At 35.4% G+C, this 24,729-nt stretch overlaps 3 protein-coding genes across 5 annotated transcripts; 1 reads left to right on the top strand and 2 right to left on the bottom strand.

Moving 5' to 3' along the window:
• Positions 1 to 7,917: 7,917 nt before the first annotated feature.
• Positions 7,918 to 12,451, bottom strand: LOC110918244 (serine carboxypeptidase-like 2). Of its 3 annotated transcripts, XM_035984928.1 has the most exons (15): positions 12,387 to 12,451; positions 12,240 to 12,300; positions 11,750 to 12,022; positions 11,369 to 11,442; positions 11,159 to 11,281; positions 10,605 to 10,707; positions 10,503 to 10,540; positions 10,281 to 10,382; positions 10,120 to 10,206; positions 9,935 to 10,012; positions 9,296 to 9,367; positions 9,071 to 9,219; positions 8,851 to 8,964; positions 8,630 to 8,684; positions 7,918 to 8,161 (listed from the first exon to the last, which is right to left on the bottom strand). In XM_035984928.1, exons 3-15 carry the CDS (start codon positions 11,823 to 11,825, stop codon positions 8,060 to 8,062), a joined length of 1,173 nt encoding a protein of 390 aa, XP_035840821.1. In that variant the 5' UTR covers positions 11,826 to 12,022; positions 12,240 to 12,300; positions 12,387 to 12,451; the 3' UTR covers positions 7,918 to 8,059. The 3 variants fall into 3 exon arrangements, with proteins under 3 accessions (XP_035840821.1, XP_022018278.1, XP_022018279.1); XM_022162586.2 differs by having other exon boundaries at positions 11,877 to 12,022; positions 12,240 to 12,443; XM_022162587.2 differs by having other exon boundaries at positions 12,240 to 12,410.
• A 3,566-nt stretch (positions 12,452 to 16,017) lies between these two features.
• On the top strand, positions 16,018 to 17,569 carry LOC110920101 (zinc finger BED domain-containing protein RICESLEEPER 2-like). Its single transcript, XM_022164337.1, has 2 exons — positions 16,018 to 16,094; positions 16,675 to 17,569. The coding sequence occupies exons 1-2, from the start codon at positions 16,018 to 16,020 to the stop codon at positions 17,567 to 17,569; spliced, it is 972 nt and encodes a 323-aa protein (XP_022020029.1).
• Positions 17,570 to 23,109: 5,540 nt separating this feature from the next.
• LOC110920102 lies at positions 23,110 to 24,355 on the bottom strand. The gene is made up of 2 exons (XM_022164338.1): positions 24,148 to 24,355; positions 23,110 to 24,083 (listed from the first exon to the last, which is right to left on the bottom strand). Exons 1-2 carry the CDS (start codon positions 24,353 to 24,355, stop codon positions 23,110 to 23,112), a joined length of 1,182 nt encoding a protein of 393 aa, XP_022020030.1.
• Positions 24,356 to 24,729: the final 374 nt, after the last annotated feature.

Genomic DNA, 24,729 nt, shown 5'->3' with positions numbered 1-24,729 from the left:
GTTTCCTAGTTTTAAGGTTGAGGACAAAGTCATTGTTAGACTCCTCCATTCTCTAGGCAAAGCATCAAGAAATTTTACGTTTCTTTCATCATTTGATTTAGTTATACCAAATTTCTTTAGCTCGTTTAAAAGTTTTGTGAACCTTTGATATGTGTCATTTAACCTTTCATTAGGTAAACATTTAAACCTTTCATAAGATGAGACGTTGTTTGTTCTCCTGTTTCTTCTCATCCTTTCTCCTCCTTCACAAAGATTTTCCAACTGATCCCATATTTCTTTGGCTGATGCACAAGCATCAACTTGTGAAAATATGTCATTGGGGATGGCCATTATTAAGAATGATTTTGCTCTTTCATCCCCAGCTACCTTTTACTTGTCTTCCTCACTCCAAAGTATTTCACTTTTAGGAGCTCGGGAGGCAGGGATAGCAGGTAGTTGGTCAGTTGCTGGAATTGCTGGTATTTCAGTCATTGGTATATGTGGACCCCTTTCAATGGATTGAAACAGAGCTCGGTCATGACCATTAAGGAAATTGACCATCCTGATTTTCCATTGGGGGTATTCCTCTATGACCAGAGTCGGAGGTTTGGACATAGAACCAATGTTAAAAGCATTATTCCAAGATTGAAAGCTGGCCATATTTAGAAAAAAGAAGATGAGCGATTGACCGTTTGATAATAATTTATTCAATCTGCTCTGATACCAATTGTTGGACCCAGTTTGGCCTTAACAACTTCTTTTTACGTAATATGGCAAGTGATTTCAGTATATGTGAAAAAGATGTGTGGAAATGGAAATCAGACTTTCAAGAAACAAGACCTACAGAATTACCAAGTTTATATCACTTTGAAACAAAATAGTTTAACAAGGTGATTGTAAGATTATTATCTAATACAAATGAATCTTGAATTCTGTGGGTGAGAAGAGCAGTGGAGTTTGGGTGTTTGTATGTGAATGCTAAGCTTCAAAACTTAATTATCTTCTGCCTCTCGAGCCTTCTATTTATAGAAGGCTGTGTACATGAATAAACAATTGTTTATTCATGCAATAAGTCCTGCATAAAGTAGCAATTTGACATATTCATTGAATCCAACGTTCAAGTTGCATTTGTAATCATGATAACCAATAATGTCATGCTTCGGTCATTGGTGGCAGGATAGAGTTGTGATTTTAGACAAGTGGAGTTTTCATCAGAATTTCTGATAAACCACGTACTTCATCAGAAATTCTGGTGAACAAGTCATCAGAAAGTCTTCTGATGATCAGAATCGTCAGAAACTGAATCATCAGATCCATCAGATATGACCTTCTCTGATAATCCAAATCAACTCTTAATCAACTTGTGATTCTTTGAAGTAGATACTTTATATTTCTGTTGTCCCATCTGATCTTCTTCTTCTTGTTGTGATCTTCAGGACTGTTATCTCTTTAGAGATCCAGTTGATTGAGATTTTCTTCAATACTTACAAATAAAGTTTCCTAACATGGTGGAAGATGATGTAAATCTCTACGTGGTCTCGGAAACCAGCGATTCAGGCAACAATTTCAATTGCTAAGAACCGATTTAGGCAATAATTTCAATTGCTAAGAACCTGAAGACAGATAAAACCAGGGCGTGACATCCTGATCAATGAGTCATACTATATCATACTGGATGATTGTAAATAATACATGTCTTAATACTATGATAACTCTTAATGGGTCATTATGGGCTTTTTCTCATATCACATTAGATCCTAAGGGGTTAGATTGAGTTATAATGAGTCATACTATATCATAATGGATAATGGATGATAGTACATCATATTTATCTTAATCATCATGCCTTAATAACTATGATAACTATTAATGGATCATCATGGACTTTCTCATATCAAATTGGGTTCTAATTGGTTAGATTAAGTTGTAAAGAGTCACACTATGTGATAATGGTTAATAATCAATCATATATGTCTTAATGAGCTCTATTGGGCCTTAATAACTATATAACTCTTAACGGATCTTTATGAGCTTTCTCATGTCACATAGGTCCTAATGGGTCTTAACGAGTCACACTATAATCTATTGATGATAGTAAAACATATATGTCTTAATGGCTTAGATTAAATTGTAATGAATCATACTATATAGCATTTGTTTGGGCTTGTGAGCATAAGCGTGTTTTTTTTTCCATATTTCAGGCTTGGCTTATTCGAGTTTCTTAGCGATCCGATCACAAGTAATTACGGAGCTGTTCCGCATTTTTTACACCCTAGAGCTAATACAAGCCTAAAAATTCTAATTCCCACAGACTATGTCATCACTTTCAACTAGGGCTGTTCAAATCGCTCGCCGCTCATCGCTCGCTCACCGATCGCTTAGAAAACGCTCGGAATATGCTTACTCGGTTTGGTTTGGTTTGCAAACGAGCCAAACATGAGAAAAGGTCCGCTCGGCTCGAATTAATTTTTATTAATTTATTACATATATAATTATATATATGCATATACAAATTACATGTATATTCATATTTTATACATATCGCTCTATTAGATTTGGACCACTATACTCAAATATACAATTATATTTATCCATACTATCTCTCATCAATCATCAGTCGTCAATCGTCTCTCACTCTCACCATACGCCACAATGCAACAATTGTTCTTTGTTGTATATTCATCGCCTCACCTGCCTCAACCAGAGCCTCATCCTCGAACGATCCGATCTCAATCTTAGTGTCATCCTCGGACAGTTGGACCTTATTTGTGACCCGATAGCGGAGACATCGAAGGATTATTGTTCTTATATTATTCGGTTTCTAATATTGGTACTATGTCACTTAAGCTTCATAGTTTATACTCCACTATCTCATTTAAGCTTTGCTCGTCAGGCATAAAAAATGGCTAAAAAGTTTCGCAATGCAGCACCATGTTCATATGCTAATTCTACAGCATGCATGTAATCGCAGACGTGATTATATAACAAATAAATAACTATAAGAAAATTAGAGAACTACATTAAAGAAACCATGCAAGAAATCAACAATTCAATACCATTTATCCAAAAGGATATAGAGGTTGTTCCTTGATAGACTCCGGACTCGAAAAAGAGCAAAGTTTTTTTTTAAATAATATTAAAATCTGCAACATAGTACCAATATTAGAAACCGAATAATATAAGAACAATAATGCATAAAAATCCGTAATACTATATACTAGCTTATTAACTCTCACTTACCAATGATGATCTATGTGAAGTGCATTAAAACAATATAGAATGAAAGTTTTAAGTCTCATACAATTCCACAAATCTAAAACTTTCACTGCTAGGGAAGTTTGTACCTGCATGGATCCCTTTATACAATCAGCGGCCAACATATTGGGTATTCGTTGCTTCTTTGTGTCCTAGTTGGAAGAAAATCCCAACAAAAACGAAACGTGTAATGGTCATGAATATAATGTTCATCTATAAATATGTATAAAATACAAAATCATCAAACGATAATGTTTGGCCATTTAATGTCAATACGCACTAAGAGTTGTCTTAGGTGTTTTAAAATGGAGAGTAAATTACAATTGTACCTTCATCAACTGCATAATAAAATTTGGGAGCTTAAAGTTACCTGTCTAAAAATTACAACGAGTGGCAGTTTGATTGGGTGTAGGAATTAGTGGAGCAGTTAAATAACTTTTATGAGACCTAGAAAAAATGTGTTGTATATTTTAGAATGCGATATAAAAATATAAGAATAGAAATTGGTAGTATATATGTTATGAACGTACACAAGGCGTCCAATTGCTGTAGGTCTTGCTTGGACTCTGCGAATCCATACTTTTGCGGATAACTCCCATTGGCATCTAGATGGATAATCGTTATAGGTAAGGTCCAATCCATCAGACTCAGACTCCTTATTGTTATTAAAAAAACCAATTAGTTAAAGTGTGTCGATATCTTTTGAGAATTCGTTATACAAATAATTTTATTTATTATTTAATTTATTAATATTTATTTTTTTATTTTTAGTAGTATTATATTTATTACTCAATTCATCTTTTAATCATAACTTGTGATCGTTAACCTTTTAAAAATTCTAAATTTGCATCTATATATATTCCTAGTTATTTTCCCGTACGTTCTCACGATAGGTTACCATGGGCATTAGATTGATTTTATACATGTGAATTGTAACTCAAGATGAACAGTGAAATGTAATTTTTTATTTATTACATTATTGTTATGATATTGTATTATTATAAATACTTTTTATTATATTTTATTTTCCGCTTATAATTTTTAACATAATATTTTTTTATAAAATTTTGAATATTTCATTATGATGTGCTTATTTTTATCTACGTCTAGATATAAATTTTGCTCAATACCGAAGAACTTCTTTTTCGGTATCGTAAGTTGTAGCAATTGTCAGTGTCGTACTGGTATTGTGACGAATCGAACCAATTCCAACCGAACAACATTAGCAAAGACATCGAATATTGAAACTTGTATCGATATTTGTTTTTATAGTTTTTGCCGATGTTAAAAGTGTGTCGATATCTTTTAAACTCGTATCGGTATTGTGACAAACCAAACCGATTCCAATTGAACAACATCGGCACCGACATCGAATATCGATGTGATGTGTGTAAAATGCAACATATAAATTACATCAAATGAGGCATAAAACTTACCCTTTTTTAGTACTAATGTTGGAAAAAGTGTGCTTTTGTCTTCCTTTTGTATTTTCAGGATTAAATGAGTGTAAATGAACAAAAGGAGCAAATATGCAGCAAAATCTAACATAATTACAAGAAAAGGGATAAACGTGGCATGCCCGACCCTTTGACAGCATCTTCCCAAGCAAAAACAAGAGAACAGAAGGCTGACCACAGCCCCATGCCCAGCGGACACGGGGGCGTGGCCAGTTGTCTACATAAATGACAAAGCTATAGAAGCTTCTATTCCCGACATGAGGGTGTGCCCAGCTCAACACGGGGCGTGGTCAATGCTAAGATTCGCAGAATCTAAGCAAATCTTGATAGTACAGATACGCTTCTGCACACGGGTTCGTGCCCAGCGGACACGGGGGCGTGTGGAGCTAATGCAGACAAATTGCAATTAATGAAGAAAGAGAAAGTGGATGGACACGGGGCCGTGTCCGAGCTTCTGTGCAGGCTAGAGGTGATTGGTTAACTTCAAAGGCATCCCTTGGCAAACCACCTCTCTCCCACTTCACCCACACTCCACTACCACTACAACCCACATCCACCACCATCATCCATCATCCATCATAGAGTGTATGTAGTAGTCTCGGGATCCAAGATTTATAGTAAGAGTTCTTGAAAATCAAATGCCATGTTTGCCAAAGTCTCTTACATCACTTGGTGAAGATAAGCATTTAGTGTAATACTTTTGATTTTTAATCTTTTCGCACTTTTTATTTGGTTTTGTATTAATGACTTTAGTAAATAGTTTCTTATGTTGAAGGTGAAACTTCCTTATCATTTGTTCATGGTGTCTTGGCGTTATTTTACTGTCTATATAAAATAAAAGATTTACACCATTCATATCTCTACGGTCTATATAGAGATATGTTGGCTACCTGGTCGGGGGTTAAGGGAATGGTTTGGTAAGGTTCATGCCTTGTTCAGTGTATAGATCCTGCAAGGACCTGGGTCAAGCTTACTAGGACCTCCTTCAATACCCACTGGTATTAGATAGCGGGGGTGCGAATGGCTTGTTCCCCTCATATGTAAACTACTATTAATACATTAACCCGGCTACTTAGGATTGTATCCCTGCTGACTTAAACCACTTAGCCGAGGGTAACGTCACCTTGAAAAGAGGGGCCTACCACATTACGCATTAATAACTTAATTAATTATGTTTCAATATTCCGACCCTTTAGGATTGTATCCTTGCTGACTCAAACTACTGGGTTGAGGGTAACGTCACCTTCAAAAGAGGGGCCTACTACTATAACTAAGATAATCTCTTAAAAAGTGCAAAAGTGCGGAAATCATCAAAGGTTACACTAAAGGCGAGTCGGATCCAACTGATTCATCTTGCTTATCTGTTTTTATTTTTATTATTATTTTTTTTATTTTCAGCATTTTTAGTTTTTACTTTTCATATTTAAAACTTTTTCTAAACTTTTTATTTGATTAGACGTTGAGGATAAACCGGTATTAAAAGCTCTTGTGTCCTTGGATGACCTTGGTATCTTTCCAACGCTATACTACGCTCACGATGGGTGGACTTGCCCATATGTGTGTTTAGTGTTAGTAAAATATCGTGTTTTATAAATTTAAAACTTGACTAAAGTGTTAAAAAGGGCTTAAAATATAACTAAAAAAATATATCACGCTACACGCACATCACGAAGCATGTACCAGTAGTTGTTTTTATGGTTTTTATCTTATCGATGTAAAATGCGTGTCAATATCTTTTAGGGTAGGGGTGTGCAATAACCGAACCGTTAACCGAAACCGAACCGAAAACCGAAAAAACCGAACCGAAATTAACCGAAACCGAATTAACCGAAAGTCGGTTAACGGATATTTTTTTTACCATCGGTTAACCGAAAATTAACCGAATCGAACCGAATCATTTAATTTTTTATATATTTCTAGCTTTTATACCTCTATTTCATGTGTTTCATGTTTTATACTTTCATTTCATGTAATAATACCGCCATTTCATTTATTTATACATTCATTTTATTTATTTATACCTCCATTTTATGTATTTAAACATCTATTCATGCATTTATACCTCCATTTCATTTATTTATATATCCATTTCATGTATTTATAAATCTATTTCATGTATTTATACCTCCATTACATGTATTTCTAAGCAAAAAATTTTGCCCTTGTTTGAATTGGTTATTAACCGAAAATTAACCGAACCGAACCGAAAACCGACAAATTAACCGAATTAACCGAACCGATTAACCGATGACTTCGGTTACGGTTACGGATAATGCTAATAACCGAACCGAACCGAACCGTGCACACCCCTATTTTAGGGTATATAAAGACTTTTTTTTTTTTGTTTTCTTTTTGAGTCGCTAAACCGAGTGTTGGGACGGTATGGTAGCAATACGGTCTTAATCTATCAAAAGCAAAAACAATAAAAATAAATACCGGTAATAATACAAATGGTGTTCAGTCGGTTTCGGTTCGATTTGGTACGATAGCGGCACAATAGCCGTTTTCAATAACGTTTGTATATCAATGTTGAAAAGGTAAACATAGAATGCAAACCAACCGAATGATATCAACTGAACAACATTGATACAGGTATTGATTTTTGTTTTTATTGATTTTGATAAATGTAAGGTTTTCTCTTTTGATTACTGACGAGGTATGACCCGGATCGGCTAACCCGACCTGGTCATTACCTATTATTTTATTATAAATATTTAATTACATATGTTTATTTTAGAATGTTCTATTCTGCATGGATAAACCACGTAATCAAATCCCCAATCTTTTGAGAATATCATGCAAATCCCTAACTTATCGGAGCTCATCCTAAGTTAGAGGAAACCCTAATGGTAAACTATAAATAGAGATAAACATCAAAGGTACGATTCATTCTGCTCTCCTTTACTTCCTCTCTCTACTCATACTTTCTTACTCCCAAACCGAGACTTATTCTCACGCCGGAGGGTGGTTACAGGAATAACCCCATTCCTGTAACGAGTCCTAACGGTGTTCTGTTTTGCAGTCAGCTGTTCAGATCGCCAAAGAGTTGAAGTCCTAGGCGGAGCTTACCGTTAAGGTCAGTGTTTCTTCAATTACTATAGCGAGTACGGATACCGTAACGAGCTGAACAGATACTAACTGAATTCCCGCCGCAAAGCGTGGGAGAATTCACTAGTTAGGATTAGATAGATCCAAAGTTTGGACAAAACAAAATTGCTTAATTTACTTGCTCCTTGAAGATGCATTTGAAAACATCGTATTTTAAGGATTAAATAAAATATAATAAGAGCTCAATCATTATTTAATAAAAAAAAAAGAAAGATATAAAAACCAACACTTAATGGTTCAGTTCGTGAAGCAAGCTAACTCTAAATTAGACAACTGCTTGAATCAGTTCGTGAAGCAAGCCACCTCTTAATCAGATACATAGATTCTTTAGGTTTATCCGATGGCGCTGAATGTCCCGCGCCCTGCAAGCATCACAATTTCATAACTGTTTCATGCATATAGATTAAAGGGATGGTGGTAAAATCCAAACTTCACATAAAACCCGAACGCCCAAACATTCAGTTCGGGACATGTAATGGGGCAGGTGTTCGGTTAGGTCAGCTTGATTACTTGAAACCAATTTCATACTCGTTTAACTAACCGAAGCTACATTACAGAATCTTAATATATATTAAATAAATAGTTAATGCAGTCGGGTATTTGATATTTCAAGTGGGTTTTAAAGTGACTTTAAAATCAGGTAATGAGAAATGAGCATGAACACATATGAAACTGGATATCAGTTTCAGTTTTATGATTGAATATGGAACTAAGATTACCCATACACAATCTATCAGCTATCCAATATCATTTAATTAAGCAACTAGGTAATTTTCTGGGTATGAAAAGAAACAGAATTTTCTATATAAAAATAAGGAAGTATTTCTTACTTTAACCGTAGCAAATGTCAGTGAGAAATCATTTTGTGCATATGTCATTTGATATCTGCAAGACAAAATTAAGAAACATAGAATTAATACACGTAAAATTAACATATTAATCCTCTTTAATTATGTTATGTTTCAGTTTTCTTGATTCTAAAATATAAATGAAACATGACCACACAACTTTTTTAAAAAAAATGTGTTAATTAAATGGAGCCAAGTCACACCCTCCAACTTGATCATCAACAAAGTATGGCTCCCATGGTTCTTCAACTCTAATACTAAGAGAAGCTATCCACTGCTCGAGACCAACATATGGGAATGTCATGTCATGATCGCCGCTGCGAATTAATAATAAAACGAAATTATGTCCATGTGAAGTCTGATTTGCAATTTGTGTTCAATAGATTTAGGGAGGGAGAATTTCATATTATCATGTGACGTTACCTAAATATCAAAGCGCGGCAGTTTTTGCTTGTGAGTTCTTTATGATAATCCAAGCTACTAAAAATATCATAAGCGTAACAAAATGTGTCGTTTTTTCCATCATCGTAATGGATGGTTGTGTTGAATATCTCCCACTTTCCTATTGTACCCTGAATAAAAGATATAGAATATGGTTGAATAGTAATATTAGTCCAATATTTGACATAAGCAACGTTAATTACGCACCTCAGAAATATTCAGAGCATGTCGTGCGGTGTCACTGTTTGCCCAAATTTGTATAGCGTCATAAGATGGATCCTAAAGAGCAAAAATGTATTGAGAGAGAGAGAGATGTTGAAGTCTTAAAATGAACACTGGATTATTACGAGAGTCGTGTGAATTACTCTCAGATTGAATATGGTTCACTAATAGTATGAATTTGTAACGAATTTGTGAACCAGATGATAGAGAGACCTAAATGATGGTTTTCGTATTTAGTTATTGGGGTAACTGCCTGCAAGAAGTTTTCTTTCTGAATTCATATTGCTCAAAACAGAGCCAAATTTTTAGATAGAATTTTCCATGAAAATTTCCGAAAACTAAAATTCTAATGAATTTTCAATATATATTGGTCACAATATTTTTTTAATGAAGCTCGCTCGACCCTAACCTACAGGGTCTATCCTTTGGACCATGCTCCCAGCGGCGTTTCTCCCGGACCCGTCATATTCCTTAGGGCTTTGCCCCTAAGAAACAATGAGGTTTCAAAATACGTAAAATCATTATAAACTCAAGCAAGTGTGCACTCCGCATTATTCTATCTTGTTTGATGTATACTACAACTAAAATAATCAATGAGAGAGACAGAGAGAGAGAGATTGATACTTGACAATATGGCGTCCCCTGATACGATTCATAGCAAAATGGTTCCAGTATGTTGGTGATAGTAATATGATTTGTGCACTGTAATTCAAGATTTACGACAACAATGCGTCATGTTCACGATGTGCATATGTTTTTATTAAGAGAATTTAAAGTACTTACTTGTTTGTATCTTTGAAAGTACTTACTTGTTTGTATCTTTGAAGACTATGTGCACATAATTCATTTGCTATATCAATGTTTACATAATTACCATGACAATTTTCCACAGCCGACTGCAAAAAAACATGGTGAAAACCTTGAGATACTAAGCTAGTTGTAATTTTGTTTAGTGTGAACTAAGAAATACCTCATAAATATTATCTGATATTAGTGCCACACGGTGAGCGTATTTGAGCCTTGAATTGTAGTCCATGAATTTATCAGTGAGAGGATTGCCAAGAATATACCCCTATATATGTCCATTAGCTTTAAATAATTTTAAAAAAAAACTAGCTTGTCCGTTGGAGTTTAGTATGAAGATACTCAAATATAATTTGATGGCATTTTAAAGTCTACATGGTTTGATTACTTGAATATTTAGCGTCGGTTGGTCCCCACGTTCATTGCCTGAGAATACGACGACGATTAGAGCACAACTTTAGCATCATCTGATAATAAAGTTGAAACTTACCTTCATATACTTTCATGGTGATAACAGGAGCGACAATGCCTGTGTAAGATACCCCTTTTATGTAAAGTGGATTCTTCAAAAACTTAGGGTGGTCCATGAGAAACTATTGATCATCAAACAAAACAAATCAAATTAATAAGCAAGGATCCAAAGTACATGTTCTTCACAAACAAAAACTACAAAAGAATATGTCTGCAAAGGCAGACAACTTAACTAGGTGGTTGACATTTGAAAACCAAATTTTGTGCATTAATTACACCTATTTTTGGGTATGGTTTGGTCATAGGTGATAAAAATGTTGGGGTGTTATGGTAATGTGAATTGTGAAATGTGGTGGGTGAGTAATAAAAAACTGAAAAAAGAAATAGTAAAGTAGAGCTAAATGATTGGTTACTTTGTATTTTAAATAATAACTAAAATAGGAAATCAAAGAGGGCGGTGTTCTGCACCCCATGTCTATGTGGCATGGACACCGCGACCCTTTCAGCCGCCTCCATAACAGATGCAACATTTTACATAAATTTCGCATAGGTATAAGTTTGATTTTAGTATACCTTTTTCACAAATTCATGACCTTGTGCAGCCATAATACTATCGCTGCTAATCCATGCCTCTTTTGTTTTAGCATAGGAAAATCCACTGCCAGCAAGCATATCCACAAATATGATACTAGCCGTCTACATTTTTGATCATTTAATTTACCACAACGAAATAAAGTCCATGTTATTTTTTGAATATGGAAATATGATTAAAGAAATATAAACCTTTGTCCAAGAGTATTCGTTCAATAATAAGGTGGCAGTTGTTGTGTCATTATCAACGTTAATGCTAAGTGGGCCTATGTACAATCATCACACAAAATAATTGCATTGTTACTGTTCTGTTTAAAAGAATTAATCAAAATTAAATACCTAATGCATCAGGTTAAGGTTAAGGGATGATGTGAGAACCATAACACTATCAGCCAAACAAATTTTTTAAACATTATTTATATGTAAACTTTGCAAAATTATAAAAAAGGTAAATATATATATCTCAATCTACAAGTAGCTCGTAAACAATATATATATACCTCGTATGCGCTATATATATCATATGTAAGTTATCGAGCTACATATATATATTTTTATATATACAATACTAACCTTTTAATAAAAATAAATTCAAAATTTTGTTTGGATAATAGTGGTTCTCTCGGTTCTTAAATATCTTTGTGTCCATGATCCGCACCCACGATCGGTTGAAGCTAGAAAGAAACTTAACATTTCATACCCGTTTCATATAAAAAGCCAAGTAACGCGGAAGTTCCTGGACCACCAGGGATATAACATATCACAGGATCATCTTCAGGGTTACTCTGTGACTCAACAAAATAATAAAACAACTGTACTTCTTCCTTCCCCCCAACCCCAACATAACTTCAATCGATTCCATACAAAATACATAAACACTAATTAGAAAAATATATTAACAATAGATATCAAGTTCATGTTTAAGTTTTAACCATCTGAGCAAGTTGAGTTGGTTGTGAGGATATATGCTTGATGAACAGTATAATCATTTAAGTGATTTCAAAGAATATAGAGTGAATTCATCTAAAACAAAATATTTGGATGGTAGAATAATCATACATACCCGGTTTCAAGTTTAAAAGGAAGATCACCAGAATATCCAGGAAGGTTTTTGACAATTGTTCCTGAATGTGATAAGGTTATAAAGTAGGATTGAAGTGTTAGAAGAAGAATGAAATGATAGAAAAGGAACATGTTTTCTTGACTCAACCTCGTTATGGAGGAAATGGCCCTTTTTCTTTTATAGACATGAATTAATATTTATCAATTATCAGTGCGCCAAGGTAGCTTTTGTTTTGTAGTTATTATATTTCCATTTTCTAATCATCCCACCCACTTTCAATATTTCGCTTTCTTCAAAAAAAAAAAAAAAAAAAAAACTATTTTCATCTAAAGTAATAATAGAATAACTTTTTTTTTCTTTCACAATTGCAGAGAAATGGTCGCACCTTGGGTTTAGGTCTAGCACACACAATCACGCAGCCAAAGTCTGTGGTTCCGGTAACTTTGACATCAACCCAGGGTTTGAATCATCTGAAAGGCGATATGTGAAAAGGGCAAGTAAACAACACCAAACATGAAGCTCCATTTGGTTTTAACACCAAAAATGAAACTCCAACTGGTTTTGCCACCAAAAGTGAAAAGAATATTGTGGTAGCGGCAGAAGCATGTAAGGAACTACTGTGTTATGAAGATTTACGCAGGAGTTTGATTTTATGCAATTACATTACCTGACCCTTGATTATAATAAAGTATACTTTCCAAAGAATTATATAATTCATCAAAGAAAAAAAAAATATTGATGTAAGCCATATTGGATTAGGCTGGTGGGTGTGGTTTAAAGTTTCTAGGGGCTTTATCACGTCTCATAGCGTCACGTAAGCTTCATGTCATATAGGGGGCTTTAAAGCCTCTCCCTTTAACTTGCATATAATGTTTTAAAGCCACTATCATGATCACCTAATTATTATTTTTTATTTTGTATTTTTTAAAATTTATATACCATTTTTATTTAAAACAAAATTAAAAAAAACATAATTTCAATAAATTAATTAAAATATTACAAATTACTTAAAAATAAAAAACTATAAAGTTACTTAAAAAACAACCAACTTAAAAATAAAAATAAAAACCTACTAAAAAACTACATATATTTTGCTCGGATTTTTGCCTTACGAGCCTCTAAAATTACTCAATCCTCCTCCGGTAGGTTGAAAAATCTTTCTCCAGAAACTTCATATCTTTCTCGATTTGTTTCTCCATTTTAAGTTCATGCTCCTTTTCCTTGATCGAGAGAAGCCGAATGAGTCTATCATCGAACTTGTCGATCCTTCCTTGATGGGCCATCCGATGGCATTGAAGAGGAGGTTTCTCGTGCTCGTGTTGCTGCCTTGCTTCTATCCCTACCCTTAGGTAGTGGCAGCTCTTGAAGTTCCTCGAAATGCAATTCATCCAAGTCATCGTTTAAGTTAATAGTAGTATGAGCATCAGACTAGGATGGTTCGCTAGTGGTTGTTGATTTGGACCGTTTTGACCTATGGGCCGTTGCGTCAAACGGTGGTACAAGATGCCGCTTTGGAGATTTGCGTAGAAGCTCCCATGAAGGTATCATCGTAAATGGATGGCCATGATACATTCTATATTCGGTGTGGGCGGCGGTCATAATGTCCACGTCGCTTGAACCGCTTCTTCTTGTGTGATTGTTGACGAAGCTATTGTGTATGTTGTTGAAGTTGTTAATCTCGGTATGCATTGCGGTCCACTTGCCCGAAAACGAATCGGGCGTACGATATTGATGTGCTAAAAGTAGTTTAATAAAAACAAACTAAATTAACCTAATCTAGACACAAAGTAGTACTCCAGCCTCTCTAAACTCGACTAGACTACTAACCGGCAAGTGAATCGCAAGTGAATCGATCGACTTTAGTAAAGCTAAGTAAGTCCGGATATCGAACCCACATGACTCATTTTAATTACGTTAACTAGACTCTATCTAGACTTAGACTGACACGGACATGACACTAACTGTTTTTTATTTAGGGGGTTTTCTAAATTTCCTAAAATTGCGATTTAAATTAAATTAATTAATTAAATTAACGAAGCACGAACTAACTCAGTTTACTCAGATGATGGAAGGACTACCTAGACTGGAATCCTAGATTGTAATAGTAATGATTTATTATGATTATTAATTATTATGGAACCTGGATCTTTATATTCTAAACCTATCAAGGCACCGAACAAGAGCCTCGACCCTTCTCGAGAAGACACTTATGGAGCTCTAAAGGCTGTTATGGACACCGGTTATTCTAGACTCCCCCACGGGTTATCTAAGTGGTCTACAAAAGTATCCTAATACGATCTACTCCCTCACAGGCTATAAATCTAGGATAAACTTGGGTTCTTAAGTTGATTTGTTAGACAACGGTCACTAAGACAACTAGTTCAGACTCCAGACTCCTTACGAAGACCCTAACTACAATTTAATGACTTAGACCTAACAATAATCTCGCACCTCACAACTTTAAAGATTAGTAGAACACCCAAAATTATTAAATTATTACTTCTAAGGTGTATTGGCCAATTAACCTTAAAGATTACAAAATAAATTCATAATCTAGCATGAACCTATTCCGTGAAATACATCCACCAAGACTCATATGAAACAAAAAAAATAACAATCAAACAATTCTGAGCATGTATAAACATCAAATCAATAAACCAAGTCGGCTACTTTTTCAAAAATCCATAAATAATTAATAAATCATAATAAAGTTCAAAACTTCACAATCCACTCATCTCAGTCTAGGCAGAAAATAAGTTTAGCCAATCATAGTCATTGAAACAATCAAAACAAGAGTATTTTTAGGAACAAGAAACATGATCAAAAACAAGAAACAAAGAATTAAGAATCCCGGATGGTAAAACACGACCCGGATACTTTCCTTTGCTTCAAACCTTCAACCGGCTGCTTCAAGCTCTCAAAAACGCTCCAAAAAGATCTAACTTCAGCTAAGAATTCGTCCCGGATATTCCAAGTTCGTGATTAGGGTTGAGCTTGTTAGTTAATGATGTTTTTATATGATGTTCTAACAAGAATCCAACTGCAACACAAACTTTTGCCTGACTTCAATCCCTTCGCATCACGCGAAGGGGACTTGCCAAAACGGTCGCGTAGTGCGGGGCTATGAAAGTTAAGTTTACTGCCATTTTGGTCCCTGAGGTTTGATCACTTTTGCCACTTTAGTCCAAAACTCAAACCTTTTAAATCTGGGTCCCTGTGGTTTCACTTTTATTGTCATTTTGGTCCAAAAATGAAATCGCCTGATATTTGGCTAATAAAATCATGTTATTTTGTCCTTTTCCTCAGGGGCAAAATGGTTAATATATTATTTGTTTTATTTTACTTTGTTCCAGATCCATATCAACCTTCTCTCTCTCATTCTATTTCTCTTTCTCACCTGCTACCATTGCCACCACCCGCCCCATCACCGCCGCCACCTACTAACCGCTGCTAAAACCCAAGAACACCACCACTACCGGCCCATATTCAACCACATCGTCGTCAATCTGTTGGAGATCAAACAGATCGGTCACAACAACACCACCGAACAACAAAACCCCGAACAACATCCCGATCTGTCACAGAGGATGATATCAGAACTAATATTGATGCTCATATGATCGAGATCTGTCCTGGTATGACAAAAGTTGTTGTGAAAACGACATAGGGCGGTGGTGGTTGTGGTGCGGTTAGTGAGATGAAGCTGTATTTGTGGCGGTTTAGGTTGCCAGAGGATACGGTGCTGTAGCTTGCTACGGTAGAGTTTACTGTCAGAGAGATGGTGGTTACGGTGCCGAAGGATGTTGATTTGGGGAGGAATGAAGAGGTTTGGGGTGAAGGTAATAGAACTGGATGGTTTGTTTTGGTACAGTAATATGATATTATGAATTATGAATAGCATTTGTTGTTTGTTAAATTTAATTGAATGTTGCTGAAGTATGACAATTAACGGCTCCAATGAGTATGTTTTGAGGCTTTGATTGGTTAGTTTTCTTGATGTTATAGGTTGAATGAATGGGAAATTGATAATAATGTTCATCTCGTTGTGTGAATTAAGTCACCATTGGTTTAATGCCCTGATGAAATACTTGAACCCTCTTTTTCAAAAAGTGAGTAGAGCCACAACTAGAAAAGATTGCATTAAAGTCGTTGAATCAGAAAGAGAGAAGATGAAGAAAGTTTTTAAAAAGATTGATATGATCTCACTTACTAGTGACTCTTGGACCTCAAATCAAACTATTGGGTATATGTGTTTGACAGCTCATTATATTGACTCTGATTGGAAAATGAAAAAGTGCATAATTGGATTTAATGGGCTAGCACCACCCCATAATGGTGAGGTCATTTCGGATGCTATTCTAGAGTGCCTCATTAAATGGGGTATACAAGATAAAATAGGTTAAATAACATTAGACAATGCATCAAATAATGATAGGGCGGCCGCAATTTTAAGGAATACCTTTCAAGGAAAGGGAACATTGCACTTTGAGGGTATGTTTTTTCATGTGAGATGTTGTGCTCATATACTAAACCTGGTTGTACAAGATGGACTGGGAAAAATTGATGGTTGTCTTGTCAAAATAAGAGAAGGTGTGAAATATTTGAAGAAGTCAGCGGGTCGCCTCTTGAAGGTTGGTGAAATTTCGATCACCCTTGGTATCCAAACCCGCCGATCATTGTGTATTGATGTAAAAACCAGATGGAACTCAACACACCGTATGCTTAAATCGGCGATTCAATACAAACATGCTTTTGAAGGTTACGCGTTGAGGGATTTGAATTATGAGTGGTCTCTTACGGATGAGGAGTGGGATCGGGCTAAAAAGGTATGCAAGCTACTTGAGGTGTTTTTGGATGCTACAGATTTGTTTTCGGGTACACTATATCCGACCGCAAATTTGTTTCTTGTTGAGATTTTTAAAGTAAAAAGAGAGATAACTAATGTTGTTAAATTAAATGATAATTTCTTGAAAAATATGGGAAGGCCAATGTTTGACAAGTTTGAGAAGTATTGGGGAGAAATCGGGGTACTTATGCCAATTGCTTCTCTTTTAGACCCGCGTTTTAAGAAGGGATCTATTTCTTGGACATTTAAGAAGTTGTATCCAGAAAAAGAGGTTAATGGTTGGGTTGAAGATGTGATTAATAAGTTAAAACCACTTTTTGAAAAATACTCTAATGTATATCAAGTGGCTAGGGCTGCCGATAGCAATCTAAATGGCACATCATCTGAGGGCCCAAGTATTCGTGCTGGAGACGATGATTTTTATGCTTATCTTGAAACTAAACCCGTTGAAAGTACACAAAATCAGAACTTGATGTGTATTTAGAAGAGCCAAATTTTGTAGTTCTAAGAACTATAAAGTTTGACGTGTTACAATGGTGGTGTCAAAATTCTAGCAACTACCTCGTGCTAAGCAAAATGGCTCGTGACATTTTTTGCATTCCAATCACAACAGTTGCTTCGGAATCAGCATTTAGTGTTGGGGGACGTATATTGGATGACTATAGAAGCTCCCTCTCTAAAGATATGGTCGAGCTTCTTGTTTATTAAAATATTATTGTTGTTGTTGTTGTTGTTGTTGTTAAAATACTGTCATTATTATTATTATTGTTAAAATATAAGTATTATTATTATTATTGTTATTATTATTTTTAAAATACTATTGTTATTATTATTATTATTATTATTATTATTATTATTATTATTATTATTGTTAAATTTTTATTGTTATTATTGTTAAAAATATAAGTATTATTATTATTGTTAAAATATTATTATTATTATTATTATTATTATAAATATTATTATTGTTAAAATTATAATTATTATTATTTTTATTTTTGTTTTTATTATTATTGTTAAAATATTATTATTATTGTGAAAATACTATTATTACTATTATTGTTAAAGTTATAATTATTATTATAATTTTTATTATTATTGTTAAAATATTATTATTATTATTACTATTATTGTTATTATTATTGTTAAAATACTATTATTATTGTTGTTGTTGTTGTTGTTAAAAAGATTAGTATTATTATTATTGTTATTATTATTGTTAAATATTATTATTGTTATTGTTATTGTTATTGTTATTGTTATTGTTATTGTTATTGTTATTGTTATTGTTATTGTTATTATTGTTGTTGTTAAAATATTTTTATTATTAGTATTGTTAAAGTTATAATTATTATTATTACTTTTATTATTATTGTTAAAATATTTTTATTATTGTTATTATTATTGTTAAAATACTATTATTATAATTATTATTGTTAAAATATTATTATTACTATTGTTGTTATTACTATTGTTAAAAAACTATTATTATAATTATTATTGTTAAAATATTATAATTATTTTTATTTTGCTATTATTATTGTTAAAATATTATTATTATTGTTATTAATATTATCATTATTATTATTATTATTATTCATAAAATTATTGTTATTATTATTATTGTTATTGTTATTGTTATTGTTATTATTATTATTATTGTTGTTGTTATTACTAAATTATTGTTATTATTATTATTGTTGTTATTGTTATTATTGTTGTTAAAATATTATTATTATTGTTATTATTACTATTAAATAACGTAACTGTTTTTTAGCGTTTCATGTCTCTAATTGATCTGAAGAACTGGGTACAAGCAACGGGAAACGAGAATGGTTATGTTATTGTGGCCCGTCGATCGAAGAATATTGGTGGTAGTACGGGGATTGTATGGCTTGTGTGCGACCGTGGTGGTGAGCACCGTAGTAAAGCAACAGTTAGGAAAGCTGGCAGCAAAAAAATTGGTTGCCCATTTTCATTACTCGTTGTGCGGGATGTGACGAATGTCACGTGAGAGTTAGTCGTGAAGGACTCGAAACATAACCACAAACCTGTACAAAGTCTGATGGGCCACGCGTTTGTGCGAAGATTTACTGAAGTCGAATACAAGCTGGTGGAGCAGCTGACAGCTCAAAATATGGAGCCACGTAACATATTTCAAACCTTAAGAAAGCAGTTCCCCGACAGCCTCCATGTTCAGAAAGACTTGCAGAATGCGGTCCAGAAAATTAGAGCATCACAGATGGACGGAAAGACTCCCATGCACACACTGGAAAACATGCTGCATGAAAACAAATTCATTAATGACACCCGACAGGAACCCAAAACAGATGTCGTAACAGAGATTTTCTTTGTTCATCCCCTTTTGATTACTATGTGGCATGCATTCCCGCATGTGCTATTGATCGACACAACTTACAAAACAAATATCTACAACATGCCATTTATCCAGGTTATGGGTTTGACGTCGACCAACAAGTCTTTTTGTGTCGCACATGCCGTTATTTGCAAAGAACGAAGGGATAACTTCGTGTGGGTGCTTGAAAGGATTAAGTCAATGTTGCATGAGTGTATGATGCCGCATGTGATAATCATGGATAGAGAACTAGCCCTAATTAACACGTGTGCTAAAGTATTCCCGAACGTGTCTAGGTTTCTATGCCGGTTTCACATCAAACAAAATATCTGTAAACATTGCAAGAAAGGGTTTAATAAAGAAGATTCGGAGAAATTTATGTCGTACTGGCAGAGAGTGTGCGACTCTGCTTTAGAGCCCATATACGAATACAACTTGCACAAATTGTATAACCGACTTATGGCTTGCAACCGCTTAAGTAAGTGTGTCTTCGACAAATGACTCATACAATCCATTATATTTACACACGCTTTTACATTTTATTAGTTTACTTTTGCAGGGGTCTTTAATAATAAACGTTATAAAAAATTAAAACTGCTATAATATTTTAATTTAAACAGTATAGTATGGAAACATGGTAGAATATATTTGAACCGTACCCGAGTAATTTAATAAAATTAACGGTATTAAAATCTTGAACGGTATAATATTCGAACCGCACTGAGACTTGGTATAATAATTTAATTTAAATGGAATTGTATTGAAATGGTATAATATATTTGAACCATAAAATATTTAATGGTTTTAATTTAAATGGTATAGTATGGAAACAATATAATATATTCTAACCGTACACAAGTACTTAAAAATAATTAACTGTATGATATTTAAATGTTTATAGCATTCGAACCACACTACACGTGCTATAATAATTTAATTTAAACGATAACAATATAATATATTCGAACCGTATATACGTTTTTCAAACAAATTTAACAGTATATAATATTAATGGTATAACATTAACTATTATATACTTTAAGCGATTTAATCTTGGAACCAGATGAGAATTTATACCACAAATACATCAAAATAACCTAACAAAATCCTGATGGTTTATATACGCTGCGTATAGAGCTATATACGCTGCGTATAGCTCTATACGCAGCGTATATAAACCCTGGTTGTCTGTGCCAATGATTGCTGGGCAGGTTCTAAATTCTACGCAACTTATACGCTGCGTATAGAGCTATACGCAACGTATATAAACCCTAAGTGTGCAAATAGGCAGCCTTGGTGTGTGAGTAGTCTGTGCCTTTTAGAACCCGTCCATCTCTCTTCACTGTTGAATGTAACCTTTTGCATTTTTCTCCATACTCTATGATTCCACCATGCTTATTGATCAGTGTTAATCAAGTAAATGTTTATGAAAACCATTTACAGTAATATGAAAAACTTGAAAGAAAGAAGATGAGTTGCAAAAACATTTATTTATTTTTCTCCATACTCTATGATTCTTTCCTTCATGCTTCATAATTAAGGTATTTCGTACAGACTACTGAACAACATCATAGTGTACGTATTGGGGTTCTTTACTACTTCGTAGTCGAGAATTCTAATTTCGATATTGCTTGACATTTTTATTGCTTACTGTATAGCATTGATTGTCGTAGTCGAGAATTCTAATTTCGATATTGATTGACATTTTTATTGCTTACTGTATAACACTGGTTATATATATAATTGACATTGAAATTGCTTATTGTATAGTATTGAGTGTATATATAATATAAACATGTACTCATCACCGCAAGGTGATCACTGATACCATTAAACTGCTGCACCAAAAGGTGACCACTGAAATTACCTATATCATTAAAAGGTGATCACTGAAACTTTAATATAACCAAAAGATGACCACTGAATGTAAACTACTAAATGTGATTTGGATAGGGCGCAGGGGCCAGTAGATACAAAGTAAATAAATATGATAATTATGATGCATACGCAAACAATGATTGTTGTACTGTGTTAGCGTTGTATGCTGTTTAAGTACGGATGGGTCAGTTACATATAGTACTTGCACAGCTGTTGCGCGTTCCAAGTGCGTGGAACATCTGTTCCATCGAGCCGTCGTAGGGTGTACGCACCCTTTCCTAGGACTTCATTAATGATGTAAGGCCCTTCCCATTTGGGTGCGAGTTTCGCCGGTTTCTCAGCGTTCAAGGCTTCGTTGTCTCGTAGGACAAAATCTCCTGGTACGAAAGTGCAGATGCGCACTCGAACATTGTAATATTTTTCTAGCTTTGATTTGTACCTGGCTTCATTGATGGCTGCATTCTCGCGTCTTTCCTCGAGGAGATCCAGGTCGAGTCTGGATTCCTGCTCGTTGTTTTGTTTTTCCATGGCTAGCATTCATGGTGATGGGAGAATTACTGCTTCGGAGCCGTAAACTAGGCTGAATGGCGTTTCTCCCGTGCTAGTCTTCGGCATAGTGTGGTGAGCCCATAAAATGCTCGGGAGTTCATCAACCCACCCCCTCCTTGCGGTTCCCAACCTTGCTTTAATGCCATCTACTATCTGCTTGTTAACGCTTTCGACTTGACCGTTTGCCTGTGGGTGCGCCACGGAGGCGAAACTATGCTCGATGCGCATTTCCTTCATCAACTTCCTTCATCTACTTTTTTTTGTCTCTATCTCACTCCCATCGTATGAATGGAAGTCAAAAGTGTTATGGATGCTAATCCCCCAAAAACGTAATGGATCATGTATATGAGCCCAAAAGTCCAATAAAGTTGTTGCCCAAAATTTCGAACAACATGGAGGCCACAAAGTAGTGAATGAATTAGGTTTTCTAAGAAAAAAACCTTTTAATCTTTAGAATAATACAAGTCACGTGCAGCCATAATACCCCTGCCTCTTGCAACCGTAAGTTTCATATAACAGTCGTAAACCTCATATTAATGTTGCTGATTCTTTTTGTGTAATCATGCAAACAACCGTAAGTGACAGCTTCAATTCCGTAAGCCACAAGTTCTACATGTTGTTGATTTTGTGAAGGTCACCACCAGACCGTAAGTCACGGTCGGAAGACCGTAAGTCACGGTCGGAAGACCGTAACCCCCATCATGAAACACACGCCTACTCCCAACTCACATATAAGTTTCGTTTAATCCCGATTTCACCTCCTCGACTTCACTATTCATAAGCTCGACATCTACACTCTATTTCACTTTCCAATAATGACCGAAAGGTCCTTTAACTTCAGCTCTTCATATCCTTTATGTATTTAAGCTATCAATTCAACATGGACCATACCCTAACACTTCCAATGGCCGCATTCATCACTCTTACACGTTCCGCTTCATCTTTAAACCCCGTATCTTCATCAAATTCACGCGTTTTACCTGCAAACACACAAACCTTCGTAGTTAACACATTCTAAGCATATACTCACATAAAACGCATTAAAACACTTAAGATAACGCACCTAACCCTCGTGTTTCACATTCTCCATCATACTCCCAGATGAATTTTCTGATTACCATTGTGGTGGTTGACGCTAGGGATTTAGCTTCCACCCACTTGGTAAAATAATCCACCGCGACTATGATGAATTTTACTGCGCCTGGGGCGTCGGGAAAAGGACCTACTAAGTCGATGCCCCATTACTGGAAAGGCCACGCTGCGGTTACTGGAACCAGAGGGTTCTTTGGGCGGAGCGTCTTTGAAGCATGGCGCTGGCATGACATACACTTGCACAGGATCTCTACAGCGTCTAAATGCATGCAAGGCCAGTAATAGCCCGCGCTCAGGATTTTTGCTACTACCATGCGTGGTCCTGCATGGATTCCGCATAGTCCCTCTTGAATTTCTCGGACCAGATATTGCGCATCGTGCTTGTCTACGCATCTTAGGAGAGGACCCATGTAAGATTTGCGGTACAAAATTCCATCCGCCATCTCGTAATTTAACGCCTTATGTTGAATTTTCCTTGCTTCTGTTTTTCCTTCTGGGAGAGTTCCATGTTGAAAGTACATAATGATTGGGGATATCCAAGACGGATTCCTGACTTCTATTATGTTTACGTGTCTCATAGGAATAGATGGATTTGAGAGAACTTCAATGCGGACTTCTTTTGCTAGGTGCTTGAAGCTTGTAGCGGCTAACTTACTTAGCGCATCTGCGTGCTTGTTCTCGCCTCTGTTGATGTGGATTATTTTGAAGGTCTGAAACTGGTTGATCAGAGTTCTTGCCTGCTCGAGATATAGGGCCATTGCTTCGCCTTTTGCATCGTAACGACCATTGATTTGCTCTGCCACTAACTTGGAATCGACGTGTGCTTCAAGATTTTTTGCTCCCATTTTGAGTTCCATGCGAAGACCTGCGAGGAATGCCTCATACTCCGCTTCGTTGTTGGTACTCTTGAAATCTAGCCGAATGGCGTAGGTAAGTTCGTGATTATCGGGGCTAACTAGGCGGAGACCCGCTCCTGCGCCGTCATCATTTGAAGCACCATTTGTATGTAAAGTCCAGACCCTTTCATCGAAGACTGGGGTAGGATTTTGTATGGCTTCACATTCCTTGATCTTGTCGACGGGAACTTCAGTAATAAAGTCTGCTAGGACTTGTCCTTTGATAGCTGGGCGCGGTTTATAAAAAAATGTTATATCCGCCTAGCTCGATAGCCCATTTGGCTAATCTACCCGCGACGTATGGTTTGGACAAGATCTGTCCCAGATGATAGTTGGTAAGGACAGTGATAACGTGACCAGAAAAGTACCATCGCAACCTGCACGATGCGTGAACTAGCGCGAGAACAAGTTTCTCCATGATGGAATAACGCGTTTCTGGACCAGTTAGCATTTTGCTCATGTAAGATATTGCAGTTTGGACTCCGTCCCTATCAACCATTAATACTGCGTCGATTGCTACCTCTGCTGTGGAGTGGTATAAGATTAATGGTTCTTCTTTTCACGGAGAGCTGTTAAGGTAGGCAGTTGAATTAGACATTCTTTCATTTGTTGGAAAGCTTTTTCCGACTCCAGTATCCATTGAAACTGGCTCTTTTTTACGCAGTTGCGTAATGTGATGATGAATAGATATGATTTGGCAGCATGGTTTGCCAGAAACCTGTTGAGCGCCGCTAGCCGTCCGGCTAGGCGCTACATCTCTTTGATGGATGCTGGTGACGGCATAAGTTGAATGGCTTCCACCTTTTCTGGGTTAACCTTGAAACCGTCTTTGTTTACGATAAACCCTAGGAATTTTCCTTCTTCCATTCCGAA

This window comes from Helianthus annuus, chromosome 16 (genome assembly GCF_002127325.2).
Source record: "Helianthus annuus cultivar XRQ/B chromosome 16, HanXRQr2.0-SUNRISE, whole genome shotgun sequence".
In the NCBI taxonomy this organism is placed as follows: Eukaryota; Viridiplantae; Streptophyta; class Magnoliopsida; order Asterales; family Asteraceae; genus Helianthus; species Helianthus annuus.
The sequence above is the reverse complement of the archived record's forward strand: the minus strand, read 5'-3'. Positions and strand labels throughout refer to the sequence as shown.